This window comes from Dendrobates tinctorius, unplaced genomic scaffold, assembly GCF_039654945.1.
Source record: "Dendrobates tinctorius isolate UK_male_01 unplaced genomic scaffold, ASM3965494v1 ptg000107l, whole genome shotgun sequence".
Classification (NCBI taxonomy): domain Eukaryota; kingdom Metazoa; phylum Chordata; class Amphibia; order Anura; family Dendrobatidae; genus Dendrobates; species Dendrobates tinctorius.
Genome location: NW_027361775.1, coordinates 26,509,439 through 26,523,887, shown reverse-complemented (window position 1 = coordinate 26,523,887; position 14,449 = coordinate 26,509,439). Strand labels below are relative to the sequence as shown.

The 14,449-nt window shown below is 41.7% G+C and overlaps 1 protein-coding gene across 5 annotated transcripts in view; it reads right to left on the bottom strand.

Annotated features, from left to right (window-relative positions):
* The window catches only part of ARMC9 (armadillo repeat containing 9), a 322,758-nt gene that overhangs the window by 58,567 nt on the left and 249,742 nt on the right, over positions 1 to 14,449 (bottom strand). For all 5 annotated transcript variants that reach the window (XM_073589306.1, XM_073589303.1, XM_073589307.1 and 2 more), the window contains 3 exons: positions 9,124 to 9,263; positions 8,904 to 8,980; positions 7,562 to 7,636 (listed from right to left, as the gene is read on the bottom strand). In XM_073589306.1, the coding sequence (XP_073445407.1) occupies positions 7,562 to 7,636; positions 8,904 to 8,980; positions 9,124 to 9,263 (292 nt within the window). The remainder of the gene's footprint in view (positions 1 to 7,561; positions 7,637 to 8,903; positions 8,981 to 9,123; positions 9,264 to 14,449) is intronic.

Here is a 14,449-nt window from a genome sequence, read left to right as displayed (position 1 = left end):
GTTGCACCATGTCGCGTTTGGAGACCCCCCTGATGTGCCTAAACAGTGGAAACCCCTCAATTCTAACTCCAACCCTAACCCCAACACACCCCTAACCACAGCCCTAACCCCAACACATCCCTAACCCTAATCCCAACCCTAACCATAACCCTAACCACAAGCCTAACCCTAATTCCAACGCTAACCGTAATTCCAACCCTAACCCTAATTCTAACCCTAATTCCAACCCTAACCCTAATTAAAACCCTAACCCTCTTTCCAACCCTAACCCTCTTTCCAACCCTAACCCTAACCCTCTTTTCAACCCTAACCCTCTTTTCAACCCTAACCCTCTTTTCAACCCTAACCCTCTTTTCAACCCTAACCCTAACCCTCTTTTCAACCCTAACCCTAACCCTCTTTTCAACCCTAACCCTCTTTTCAACCCTAACCCTCTTTTCAACCCTAACCCTAATGGAAAAATAAAAATAAAAATATTTTCTTTATTTTATTAGATGTGCCTACCTATGGGGGTGATAATCGGGGGGTTTATTTACTTTTCATTTCATTTTGATCACTGTGAGAGTGATCAAAATGAAAGAACGGAATCTGCAGCCGGGAGATTCGGGCGGGCGCACTGCGCATGCGCCCGCCATTTTCTAAGATGGCGGCGCCCATCATCCGGACCCACGGGACACCGGGAGCGGCGGGGGGACTCAAGAGGTACCGGGGGGTGAGGGGGGGATCGGAGGCTGACGGGGAGCGGAGGGAATGGGAGGGGGACAGATGATGACAGCGGCGGCAGATCGCCGCTGTCATTCAGTTGCAGGGGGGACGATCGCCGGTGGGAGGGGCGATGGCCGGTGGGGGGGGTGGAATCGGTGTCTCCAGCCATGTCCGATACTACTTTAGCATCGGCCATGGCTGGATTGTAATATTTCATCAATTTTCATTGATGAAATATTACTATCGCTCTGATTGGCTGTTTCACTTTTAACAGCCAATCAGAGCAAAAGTAGCCACGTGGGGGCGATGCCACGCCCCCCCGTGGTGAAGTACAAAGCCCCCTGTATCTGCGGGTCGGGTGACCTTTCAATGACCTAGGTCACCCGATCCGCAGGGGGGCTTTAAAGTCATGACGCCACATAGGCGTCACTGGTCAGATTTGAACCAGGTTTCATGACGCCTATGTGGCGTCATTGGTCGTGAAGGGGTTAAACCAGGGGAAGAGTCTTGAGGAGATCATTTGCATATTCCCAGTGCCTTCTGGGATAAGTGAAGAGTCTCCGCGAGCTCAACGATCACTGGGTTTTGGCCGTTGCAGCTGAAAAGAGGAAATCGGAAAACGAGGGGAAGAGTCTTGAGGAGATCATTTGCATATTCCCAGTGCCTTCTGGGATAAGTGAAGAGTCTCCGCGAGCTCAACGATCACTGGGTTTTGGCCGTTGCTGCTGAAAAGAGGAAATCGGAATTTTGGCTCATCTTTCATCGTTTTTAAGAAATCTCAAGATGGAAGAGGCCAGGAGCCATTTGGTGAGCTGCATTTCTTGCTACATGTTCACAGATTTACCAGTGGAAAAGCCAAACTTCACATGCCACAAATGCAAGCTTGTGTCCCTGTTGGAGGAAAAGTTGCAAAATCTCGAAGAGGGGTTAGCTACGTTGAAGAACATTAAGGAAGGTGAAGAGCTCTTGGACAGAGCAGAATTATCTCTTCATGTTACAGAAAGAGAAGAAATTCGAAGTGCACCTGAAGAAACAGAGGAATGGAGACATGTGACCCAGAGAAGCAGGAGGATCAGGAGGCAGTCAGCACCCATACTGCTCAGAAACCAGTACCAGGCTCTCACGCAGGAAAACGATGAAGAAATACATCAGGATAAGACTTTGCCAACAAACAGCAACCTTGTACGCCTTCAGAGTCCTCCTGGATGGAGAAAGAAAAATGTTGTGAAGAAGAAACGGAGAGTGGTGGTCATGGGGGATTCCCTGTTGAGAGGAACAGAGGCCGCTATCTGCAGACCGGATATAACTTCAAGAGAAATGTGCTGTCTTCCAGGTGCAAAAATTAAAGATGTGTCTGACAGGATATCAGGACTCTACAGACCTACAGATGACTACCCATTCCTGCTACTACATGTGGGGACAAATGACACCGCAAGAAACGACCTGGAAACCATCTGCAGAGACTTTGAAGACTTAGGCAAGAAAGTGAAAGAACTGGGAGCGCAGGTGGTCTTCTCTTCCATCCTCCCAGTGGATGGCCATGGAACAAGGAGGTGGAATAAGATTCTGCAGGTGAACAACTGGCTACGTCGATGGTGCCGTCAGCAACGATTTGGATTTCTGGATCACGGAGTGAACTACTTATACGATGGACTACTTGCTAGATATGGGGTGCACCTTACGAAGACTGGAAAGCATGTATTTGGAAGTCGCCTTGCTACACTTGTAAGGAGAGCTTTAAACTAGAACAACATGGGAAGGGAAGCAAAAGACCAGAAAAAGCCATACACCTGACAAATGCCATTGAGAACTCTGCTATTAGAAGTGGAAAGGAAGAACAAAGACAAAAGAATCTAATTAATAAAAATATTGGAGAAAGAGAAACCAATCACAAACTAAAATGTTTCTATACTAATGCACAAAGCATGGGCAACAAACAAGGAGAATTGGAACTACTAACACAGGAAAAGAAATATGATGTCATTGGAATCACTGAAACTTGGTGGGACAATACACATGATTGGAATACAAGACTAGAAGGATACAACTTATTTGCAAGAAACAGACTTGATAAACGAGGAGGGGGTGTCGCATTGTATGTTAGAAACACGTATATCTGCACAGAGATTGAAGCTTCAGAGACTGGGAGTTCTGTGGAAACTGTTTGGGTAAGAATACAAGGACAGAACAATGGAAAGGACACCATTGTAGGCATTTACTACAGGCCGCCTGTGCAAGCTGAAGATATGGATGAACTCTTTATGCATCAAATGGCTAAGTTCTCCAAAAAATATGACATAGTTGTCATGGGAGATTTCAACTATCCAGACATTTGTTGGGAATCTCTCTCAGGCAAAACTAACAGGTCAAGGAAATTCTTATCCTCTCTTGCTGACAAGTTTATCTTCCAAAAGGTAAGGGAGAAAACAAGGGGAACTGCTACCTTGGATCTAATCCTTATAAACAGGGAGGAAATGGTTGAGGAGGTAAAAGTGGCTGGGACCCTAGGAGGTAGCGACCATGCTATTTTAGAATTTTGGATAACTAGAGGCGGAAGACCTGTGAAGACTCAGACGTTAAGGTTAGATTTCAGAAAGGCAGATTTTAAGGGATTCAGAAAGAGAATTGGAGGGATCCAATGGCTGGATATCCTTAAAGACAAAAATGTCCAGGAAGGATGGGAAATCTTGAAAAATTAAATTCTCAAAGCACAGTTGTTAACAATTCCGAAAAGAGGGAAGAATAGGAAGCATTTAAGGAAACCAGGATGGATGAACACAGAACTTAAGCACATGCTAAAAAGGAAGAAAGAAATGATTATAAAATGGAAAGAGGGAGGCATATCTAAAGAAGAATATAATGCTGTCTGCAGGACCTGCAGGGCACAAATCAGATTATCTAAAGCTGAAAATGAATTGAGGCTTGCAAGAGATGTCAAAAGCAATAATAAAGGATTTTGGGGATATGTCAAAAGTAAAAGAAAAGTCAAAGATGCTATAGGATTTTTACAGGATGAAAATGATGAAATGGTAAGACAGGATGTTGAGAAGGCTGAACTTTTAAATTCCTATTTTGCATCTGTTTTCTCTCAGAAAGGAAATGTAACATCAACTGTTATTCACTGTCCTATTAAGGGAATAGAAGAATCCAGGATATCTATAAACAGAAAGTTAGTGAGGAAGCACTTAGCTAACCTAAATGAATTCAAGTCTCCAGGTCCAGATGAATTACACCCCAGAGTACTGAAGGAGATAGCAGAAGAAATTTTTGAACCCCTCTCCATAATCTTTGAAAATTCTTGGAGAACAGGAGAAGTGCCAGAAGACTAGAGAAGAGCAAATGTTGTTCCTATCTTCAAAAAGGGGAAGAAGGTGGACCCAGGCAACTATAGGCCGGTGAGTCTGACTTCTATACCAGGAAAGATCTTTGAACAAATTATTAAACAACATGTATGTCAATACCTGGATAAGAATGAAGTGATTAAACAGAGTCAGCATGGGTTTGTAACTAATAAGTCATGTCAGACTAACTTAATTTCCTTCTATGACGGTATCACTGATTGGGTGGATCAAGGAAATGCTGTAGATATAGTATATCTTGACTTCAGCAAAGCATTTGACAAAGTCTCTCATACAATCCTTATTGAAAAAATGACTAAGTATGGAATGGACAAGGCAACTGTTAGGTGGATTCATAACTGGCTTAGTGATCGGACCCAAAGAGTGGTCGTAAATGGCTGCACATCCAGTTGGAAGAATGTCTCAAGTGGGGTACCACAGGGCTCTGTCCTGTGCCCTGTATTGTTCAACATCCTTATCAACGATTTAGATGAAGGAATTGAAGGTAAACTGATTAAATTTGCTGATGACACAAAGCTAGGAGGGATAGCTAATACTAGAGAAGAGAGAGAGAGGATTCAAAAAGATTTAAATAAACTGGAGAAGTGGGCAGCAACTAACAGAATGGTTTTTAACAGGGAGAAATGCAAAGTACTACATCTGGGCAATAAAAATGAAAAAAGCATATATAGAATGGGAGGAATAGGGCTAAGTGACAGCACATGTGAAAAAGACTTGGGTATACTAATAGATCACAGACTGAATATGAGTCAACAGTGTGATGCAGCAGCAAAAAAGGCAAATGCAATTCTAGGATGTATTAACAGAAGCATACAGTCTAGATCACGTGAAGTCATTATTTCCCTCTACTCCTCTTTGGTCAGACCTCATCTGGAATATTGTGTCCAGTTTTGGGCACCACATTTTAAAAAAGACATCAACAAACTGGAGCAAGTTCAGAAAAGAGCGACCAGAATTGTGACCGGTCTGCAAACCCTGTCTTATGAGGAAAGGTTGCAGGATTTGGGAATGTTTAGTTTGCAAAAGAGAAGACTGAGAGGAGACTTAATAGCTGTCTACAAATATCTAAAGGGCTGTCACATTGTAGAAGGATCAACTTTATTCTCATTTGCACAAGGAAAGACTAGAAGCAATGGGATGAAACTGAATGGGAGGAGACACAGATTAGATATTAGAAAAAACTTTTTGACAGTTAGAGTGATCAGTGAGTGGAACAAGCTGCCACGAGAAGTGGTGAGTTCTCCTTCAATGGAAGTCTTCAAACAGAGGCTGGACAGACATCTGACTGGGATGATTTAGCGAATCTTGCTTTGAGCAGGGGGTTGGACCAGATGGCCCAGGAGGTCCCTTCCAACTCTACGATTCTATGATTCTATGATTCTAAACGAATAAAAGTAAAGAAATTTCACAGAAATCCTTCAGTTCTCGCAGCATCAATTTGCAATACTGCATAATAAAGTCAGAGTTACGCTCATTTACAAAGTGAAAAGTGCTTCTGTGTAATTTTTTTTTTGTTTGGTACACCATTATCACAGTATTTATTGTGGGACAAGTTGTAGTTTTGAATGACATTGCTCATTTTACCGTATAATGTATTATAAAATGGACAAAAAAAATCCAGGTGGAATGAAATGGTGAAAAACTTTATAAGTTTGCCATTGTTTTTTGGGTTTTGCTTTATCGCTGTACATTGTGCTTTCTACACAGTACAGTGTAGAGCACTGCAGAAATATTTGTCATGATAGATATACAGTGGGGAAAAAAAGTATTTAGTCAGTCAGCAATAGTGCAAGTTCCACCACTTAAAAAGATGAGAGGCGTCTGTAATTTACATCATAGGTAGACCTCAACTATGGGAGACAAACTGAGAAAAAAAAATCCAGAAAATCACATTGTCTGTTTTTTTTTCATTTTATTTGCATATTATGGTGGAAAATAAGTATTTGGTCAGAAACAAGCAATCAAGATTTCTGGCTCTCACAGACCTGTAACTTCTTCTTTAAGAGTCTCCTCTTTCCTCCACTCATTACCTTTAGTAATGGCACCTGTTTAAACTTGTTATCAGTATAAAAAGACACCTGTGCACACCCTCAAACAGTCTGACTCCAAACTCCACTATGGTGAAGACCAAAGAGCTGTCAAAGGACACCAGAAACAAAATTGTAGCCCTGCACCAGGCTGGAAAGACTGAATCTGCAATAGCCAACCAGCTTGGAGTGAAGAAATCATCTGTGGGAGCAATAATTAGAAAATGGAAGACATACAAGACCACTGATAATCTCCCTCGATCTGGTGCTCCACGCAAAATCCCACCCCGTGGGGTCAGAATGATCACAAGAACAGTGAGCAAAAACCCCAGAACCACGCGGGGGGACCTAGTGAATGAACTGCAGAGAGCTGGGACCAATGTAACAAGGCCTACCATAAGTAACACACTACTCCACCATGGACTCAGATCCTGCAGTGCCAGACGTGTCCCACTGCTTAAGCCTGTACATGTCCGGGCCCGTCTGAAGTTTGCTAGAGAGCATTTGGATGATCCAGAGGAGTTTTGGGAGAATGTCCTATGGTCTGATGAAACCAAACTGGAACTGTTTGGTAGAAACACAACTTGTTGTGTTTGGAGGAAAAAGAATACTGAGTTGCATCCATCAAACACCATACCTACTGTAAAGCATGGTGGTGGAAACATCATGCTTTGGGGCTGTTTCTCTGCAAAGGGGCCAGGACGACTGATCCGGGTACATGAAAGAATGAATGGGGCCATGTATCGTGAGATTTTGAGTGCAAACCTCCTTCCATCAGCAAGGGCATTGAAGATGAAACGTGGCTGGGTCTTTCAACATGACAATGATCCAAAGCACACCGCCAGGGCAATGAAGGAGTGGCTTCGTAAGAAGCATTTCAAGGTCCTGGAGTGGCCTAGCCAGTCTCCAGATCTCAACCCTATAGAAAACCTTTGGAGGGAGTTGAAAGTCCGTGTTGCCAAGCGAAAAGCCAAAAACATCACTGCTCTAGAGGAGATCTGCATGGAGGAATGGGCCAACATACCAACAACAGTGTGTGGCAACCTTGTGAAGACTTACAGAAAACGTTTGACCTCTGTCATTGCCAACAAAGGATATATCACAAATTATCGAGATGAAATTTTGTTTCTGACCAAATACTTATTTTCCACCATAATATGCAAATAAAATGAAAAAAAAACAGACAATGTGATTTTCTGGATTTTTTTTTCTCAGTTTGTCTCCCATAGTTGAGGTCTACCTATGATGTAAATTACAGACGCCTCTCATCTTTTTAAGTGGTGGAACTTGCACTATTGCTGACTGACTAAATACTTTTTTTCCCCACTGTATGTTCAATTATCCCATTAAGAGGGACAATATGAGGTTGTAAGCTACTATTTACCTTTTTTTCCTTAAATGACATCATGTATTATTGTACATACCCTACACTAAACATCATGGTTGCGTTCATTTATTGTGGCATCTCACCATGGCTCTGCCTTCTTCTCGTACTGAGGGAACAGCAAGGATGCTATAGAGAGCTCCATTCACATAGGGTCGAATCTGTAGGGTATAAACAAGAAATGCACTAATATCTGTAGATCTGCTGGTATAGAGGCTCTGTTGTGCACCCACAAGTTTCCCATTCATTCAGATCACGATAACTTTTTTTTCCCAGCAGGCATGAAAACAAATTTTATATAAATATACATAAATCCTAAGACTGCTTTTTAGAAAAGTCTCACCACCCCCACCCCCAAGCTGAACACAAGGTAAGGTGGTCTCCAGAAAAGTCTCATTCCGTTTTTGTACATAGAGGCTTTAAAAATTGTTAAAAATCTACCCTGTGTCCCAGTGAAAAAGCGATTAAAAAAAAGAAATAAAACAATAACAGTTTTAATTTTTAGTATATATCCTAGAAAAAGACGGAGACATACAATATTGTAGTCACAAAAATGTATACAACTGAATTTTATTAATTTTAAATACCACAGTAATAAAACATGATACAGATCTGAATTGGTGTAGGCATAGGAAAAAAAGGGTCACTTTGAAGAACATAAGTGTAGAGGGGTAACAAACTCCAAAGTAAAAACAGGCAATACAAAAGATGTTATGAAGGGTTAAAAATCATCGATATAGCAAAGTGTGTACACATTCAAAACAACCTGCTCTAGAAGTGCAATGCAATGATGACCAGAGCACTGTAGCTGTTCAAATAAAAAAAATCATCAAAAATACAAATTGCCTAATACATGTGCACACAGCGCATATAAACAAACATTCAAATGGAGTTCTTATTTTTCATATATAAAGGGGTTGTCCACTACTAGGACAACCACTTCTTGATCTAAACGTTTGGCGCCAATAAAATACAAAAGCTTATACTCACATCCCGTGCCGATGCTGTTCCCGTGGTGTCGGCACTAGCTCTCCCTGGGGCATCCATGTGGTTAAGACACGCAAGCCTGGCACCCAATCAGTGCTGGCGTCACTTTCTCTACCTTCGTACAAATCGAACATCAAGAGGAAGTGAGAGAGAAGTCGCATCGCTGACTTCCTCCTTATGTTCGACTTGTTCGAAGGCGGGGACAGTGACGCCAGCACTGATTGGGTGCCAGGGTCACATGTCATAACAACCACACAGGAGCCCAGGGAACGCAAGTGCCGACACCACTGGAATGGCGCCGGCACCAGAGGTGAGTATCAGCTTTTTTATTTTTATTGGGGCGGGCCGAGCGTGGGGTATGACAAAGGGTTGTTCAATTAATGGACAACTTCTTTAAGTTGAACTGCAACCGTATAGATCTCTTAAGTAGAATATACAAACCTCATGATTCTCATGGCCCAGCAAGTCAGAAAGTACTTTGAGCACCAGGCCAGCACTTTGACCACACATTTTCTTTCCTGAATAAGACAAATTGCAACAAGAACATTAAGCAAAATCTTTTTTTACCAGTGTGCCATATCTGTAACAAAAAATTAAAATCAATATAGCTATAAAAATGAAATTTCTAGCACAAAGTTATGGAAGACACGCGATCACGCACCTGCACTGCGTAAGCAGAGGTTCATGAGCAGAGCCACAGAATACTCCACTGTGTAGTCAGAGAGATGATCTGTGTCTTCGAGTTCTTGTACAAGCCATAAGATGAGGCCATCTTTTATCATGGCTGATTGCATTTGGCGCCTAAAATAGAAATCAGTAGATTTACTTAATATAAAAAATGATCAAAAGGGACGACACAATTTTATTGGTATGTATTTTGGTAAATCTGAATTTATAACTTTTTAGAATCTATCAAGTCGCTCTGATCCTTCTGCTTTGGAAGGGGATTTCTGATCATTATATATTATGTAAATGCAACAGAAATGCAATTATCAGGAAATCTGATAGCCCTGTTCCACTCGATTCAAGATGATCAGTATTAGAACAATTCCCAAACACCGTGGATTTCGCAGAACAGTCAAGGTTTAGACCCCAGTCACACCATGATTTTGTATCCTATTGACAGGTGCTGCTTTTTTTTAGTAAGCACATTTTAATAAGATGCACGTACGTGGTGTGATCTTGGTGTTGCTGACACATAGATATTTTACTAAAGCAGACAGAGAGAACAAAGAAGAGCGAGAAAGTGAGAACTTAGGGGCAAGAGGACAAATTTGTTGTTAACATCTGCATCAATATGAGTACCCCACCGCCGTACAAGGGTAATGGTAGATAACATGCACCTGGCAAAAATGTGTCACATTGTTCCTGCAGGTTACTGCAGAATAAACAAATCTAGAGAACGGCATTTGCCTTCCGCGATCTATCGATTATAACCGATAATTATCACACAGGCAGCGCAACCATAACATTCGAGAATTAAGAATTACACATTAGACAGTTACCCAATACAAAGGTAATATAAGGTTATAAAAGTTATAAAAGGGCCATATAAAGATTTGAAGTGAAGGTTTATCTTCGTCTTGACTTTTGATGAACCTTCGCTTATAAACTGATTGCCTTCAACAAGTTGATGTGTTGAATGTAGAGAAATATGACCAAGAATAAGAATGTAGGCGATTTTGACAACGGCCAAATTGTGATTGTTAGACAACTGGGCAGAACATCTCCGAAATGACATTATAGGGTTTCCCAATGTGCAGTGGTTATTAGCGATAAAAAGTGACCTAAGGAAATACAATTGGTGAACCATCAACAGGACAAACAACCGTTAAAATTGAACTTTTAATAATTTGTTTAAAACTTTTATATAACTATAAAGTTAGACAGAAAATAACAAAAAAGAGGAAATAGAATACACACACTATTTCTTGTGATAAAAATTGTACAAATACCACAACAAAAGAAAAGAAGTTTAATTTATGTTTATGTACAATTACTGTACTTCTATCTCACCTTATATGTCCCTAAAGTGTAACCCTACCTAGCAGTGGAGGTTTACACCCTACAATAGAAGCAAACCGTCGGCTAACCCTAATAGGTCCTATTAATTACTAGCCTTTCTTAATATAATTCAAAAATTCTGAGGGCTCAGACCAGACCAAAAATAGTAAAAAAAGTATTCCAACATTACCTTACATAAATGTGTGATGTCAGAGCCGTGTTCCTCCACCCCGACGCGCGTTAATGTTGGAATATCTTTTTACTGTGCCTATTATTAATCACGACGCTGTCGGCTATGTGCACTATTATTGGAGGAGAGTAAATTAGTTATGGTTATGCTGGATGCGGCAATCAAAAGCATTATTTTGCAATATTATTATATACACAGCTTCTCCCATAAGGTGTAGTCATTATAGCACATTCCTCTTTCAGTTTTGTGAGGACTGGTGTTTTTAATATTATCTTGAATTGATAAATGGGCATAGTTTCTTTACCTTGTGATATTTATAATCAAATAGATGTGTTTAATTATGTCCTTAGCCAATTATGTTCCTTAGATTCTTGAAGGCATTTGTCTTTTATTTATTATATTTTAATTAATTAACTTTATATTTAATAAAATTACAATTTTAACAAGTTTAAAAATTGTTGTTTTCTGGTGTTTTCCTGTTGACTTTTTCTCTTAGTAGAGATGTAAGTGACGGATGTGGTTTTTATGATGAATATATAGCACAAGCTATTTTTGGATCAATTTTTTTTATTTAACCTCTTTATGGACAGCAGGAGAATGTGCCCTGCATGTCTATGTAAAAGGCAAGGGGAAGCATTGTGCATCAGTACAAAATGTGGCGTAGTGTTTTCAAAGACTCTTTTTTCTTTTTTTTTGTTTTTGCCATAACAGAACCCATAGATAGGCGTGAAGGTGATACTGGAAGAAGAAGTCAATTAATATACAGCGGGTAAAATAAGTACTGCACATCCTCTAAGTAAATATTGAATGTGTGGATTGGGTGTGTTGTTACAGACATGGTGAGACTGGTGGTAATTTCATGTCACTAGCACCTTTACAAATATATTTACTTAGAAAATACTTATTTCACCAGGTGTATATTTTCCTAATCCCACATATCAATTTTAAGGTAAGAGTGCCAAGCAAGGGAGATGAGAACATATACAATAAGTTATTGGGAATTATAACAATGAATAAGAAATAGCTGTGTATAGTAATAATGCTGGAACACTGTTGAGTAATTCATTGTTGGAATTCAGGGACGATGGCTGATTGAAAAATTCAGAATGGAGGTCACTTGTTTGAAATCAGGATCATCAAGGTGCACTATTTTAGTATAGTTTAGGACAGAATACCACCATCCGTAATCAGCATAAAATAGTATAAGGCTTGTTTGTTACATCTTTGCAGGCCTAATCTTCTGTTTCATGAGTTGAGATTATATGTAGTTGTTATGCCTGGAAAATGTGGATTGTGGGGATGTAGTGCAGGATAATGCAGTGTAACACCGGTGTCCCTGCCGGGAGGAAGAAGTGGAGGCATCACAGCCGCGGCATGCTTACAGCGCGTGCACTCCCGGTCTCTTAAAGAGACAGCATGCTTAATTCCATGTGTCCCCAGCCAATAGCTGGGAGTTAATTAGTACTTAAAGCATCTCCACCTTAAGGGAGGTGCCTCAGCAACAATTGTAGTTTGTCAGTCTACAAGCTGCTAGCTTGTCATCAGGTCCCTGTACTAGTCCAGTTAAACCTATATCAGTACCAGAGTACCAGTTCTGCTTTCCTGTTCCTGTCTTGTCTGAGATGATAGCTGAACCTAAAACCGTTCCATTGGTACCTGGAACCTGAAACTGCTCCAGCAGTGCGTGATCCTGAAACCGCTCCGGCTGTACCTGAAACTAAAACAACTCCGGTGGTACCTCAACCTGCCCCAGCAGTACCTGTGCCTGAAACCCACGCTACCAATATCTGTTCCATTTGAAACATCAACATCTGTACCATCTGTATCTGGTTCTGCCTTGGACTCCTAGTCCGTTGTTGCTGTCCTGACCCTTGTGGTCAGCTGCCACAGTACCAAGATCTGTCCTGGAGTAGCACCTGGCATCCACCTGGGCTAAAGTCTAGCCCCATCATCAAGGGCTCTAGTGAAAACTCAGGCCTCCTGGCTGTTCCCAGTACGTGGCACTTGGGTCTACGATCCACAAGTATGAGTTTGCGCTGGCCATGGACCCCGCTGATCCCAAGACCTCTTCGCCTACAGAGTTGTTCCACGAGATATCCCAGCAACGTGATCAGTGGGATAAGATCCTGGCCTACCTGCGGACAGTGAATATTCATTTGGAAGAAATGATTTTAGCTACCCCAGTCCAAGATGCAGCACCTGCAGCAGTGACTATTCAGCCTGCAATTCATGTATCCGGATCTAAACCTCGTCTGTCTGCACCATCACGTTTTGAAGGGGATCCCAGGGTGCTGTAGGTTTATTAATCAGTGCACCCTGCACTATGAACTGCTGGGTCACCAGTTCCCCTCAAATGGGGCTAAAAGTGGTGTATCTTATGTCTCACCTGGTAGGAGAGGCCCTGGCATGGTTCAGTTATCTATAGGAGAGGAGAGATCCTGTGACCTCGGATCTGCAGGCCTTCCTAGATGCATTCCGCAAGGTCTTCAATGAACTGAGTTGTGTCATCTCTGCAGCATCATCCCTCCTCAGGATGTGTCAGAGGTCTGACTGTAGTCCAGTATGCAGTCCAGTTTCGCACTATGTCTTCCGAATTAGACTGAAATAACGATGCGATGGTGGTGGCATGCTAGAAGGAATTGTCCATAATAATTAAAAATGAACTGGCTGGTCGAGACATCCCTGCCACACTAGATGACCTAATTTTTCTGGCCATCCGAATTAATGTCAGGTTACAAGAACATTTCAGAGAGTCATGGATAAAAAGAAACCGCTTGGTCTGCCACCATTTTTTCAAAGGCCGCCTATTACTCAGTTGTCTACACCATCTAAATCCTCTGAACCCATGGAAGTCAACCGTTCTTAAGCTAGCTGAACAACGGCAGGAACACCATCGTGCCAAGGCACTGTACTACTATTGTGGTAGCATTCAACATCTGAACTGTATGTGTCCCAAGAAGTTGAGAAACTCCAATGCTTAGGGTCGGTAGGCGAGGCCTCCCTAGGTGAAAGTGAATCCTCTCCACCATTGATTCTGACTGTATGAATAGCTTGTGGAGGTTCACGGTTCATTGAAACGGCTTACCTAGATTCCTGATTGGCTGGAAATTTCATGCAACAGAAAGCGGCAGATTCGTACCAAGTTCCTGTTCGACACCACGAGAATCCTTTGTTGGTGTTATCCATTGATGGGCGACTCCTTTCTGAAACTGTCCATGTGGAACACTAAGCAAGTAGAGCCTCCATACATACATCTTCTATGTGCTTCCTGGGTTGTTGCATCCTCTTCTCTTGGGCCTTCTGTGGCTACGTGTTCATGAACCCATCCTAGACTGGATATCTGGAGAGGTGCTCCAATGGGGACAGTCCTGCCTTGAAAAAAGTGTCTTGTTCTTGTACGTCTTTTGCGGTCACAGGCTAAGCCCTTTAATCTCCGCGTCTGCCGTCTGCTTACTGGTCCTATGAGCGTGTCTTCGATAAGAAAGAAGCAAAGACGTTACTGCCACATAACCATGTGATTGACCCACTGACCTGCTCCCAACATTCTCACTTCCTTGAGGTCGCATTTATCTCTTGTCGCAAGCGATGACCTTAGCCATGTTGGAATATGTGAAAGAAAAACTGGCTAAGGGATTCATCCAGAAGTTGTCTTTGCTGGTTGGAGCTGGCTTCTTTTTTGTTAAGAATAAGGATGGTTCCCTTCGACCGTGTATCGATCATAGAGGTCTCAACCAAATCATGATCAAGAACAAATATCCACTACCCCTGATTCCGGAATTGTTTGATCATTTAA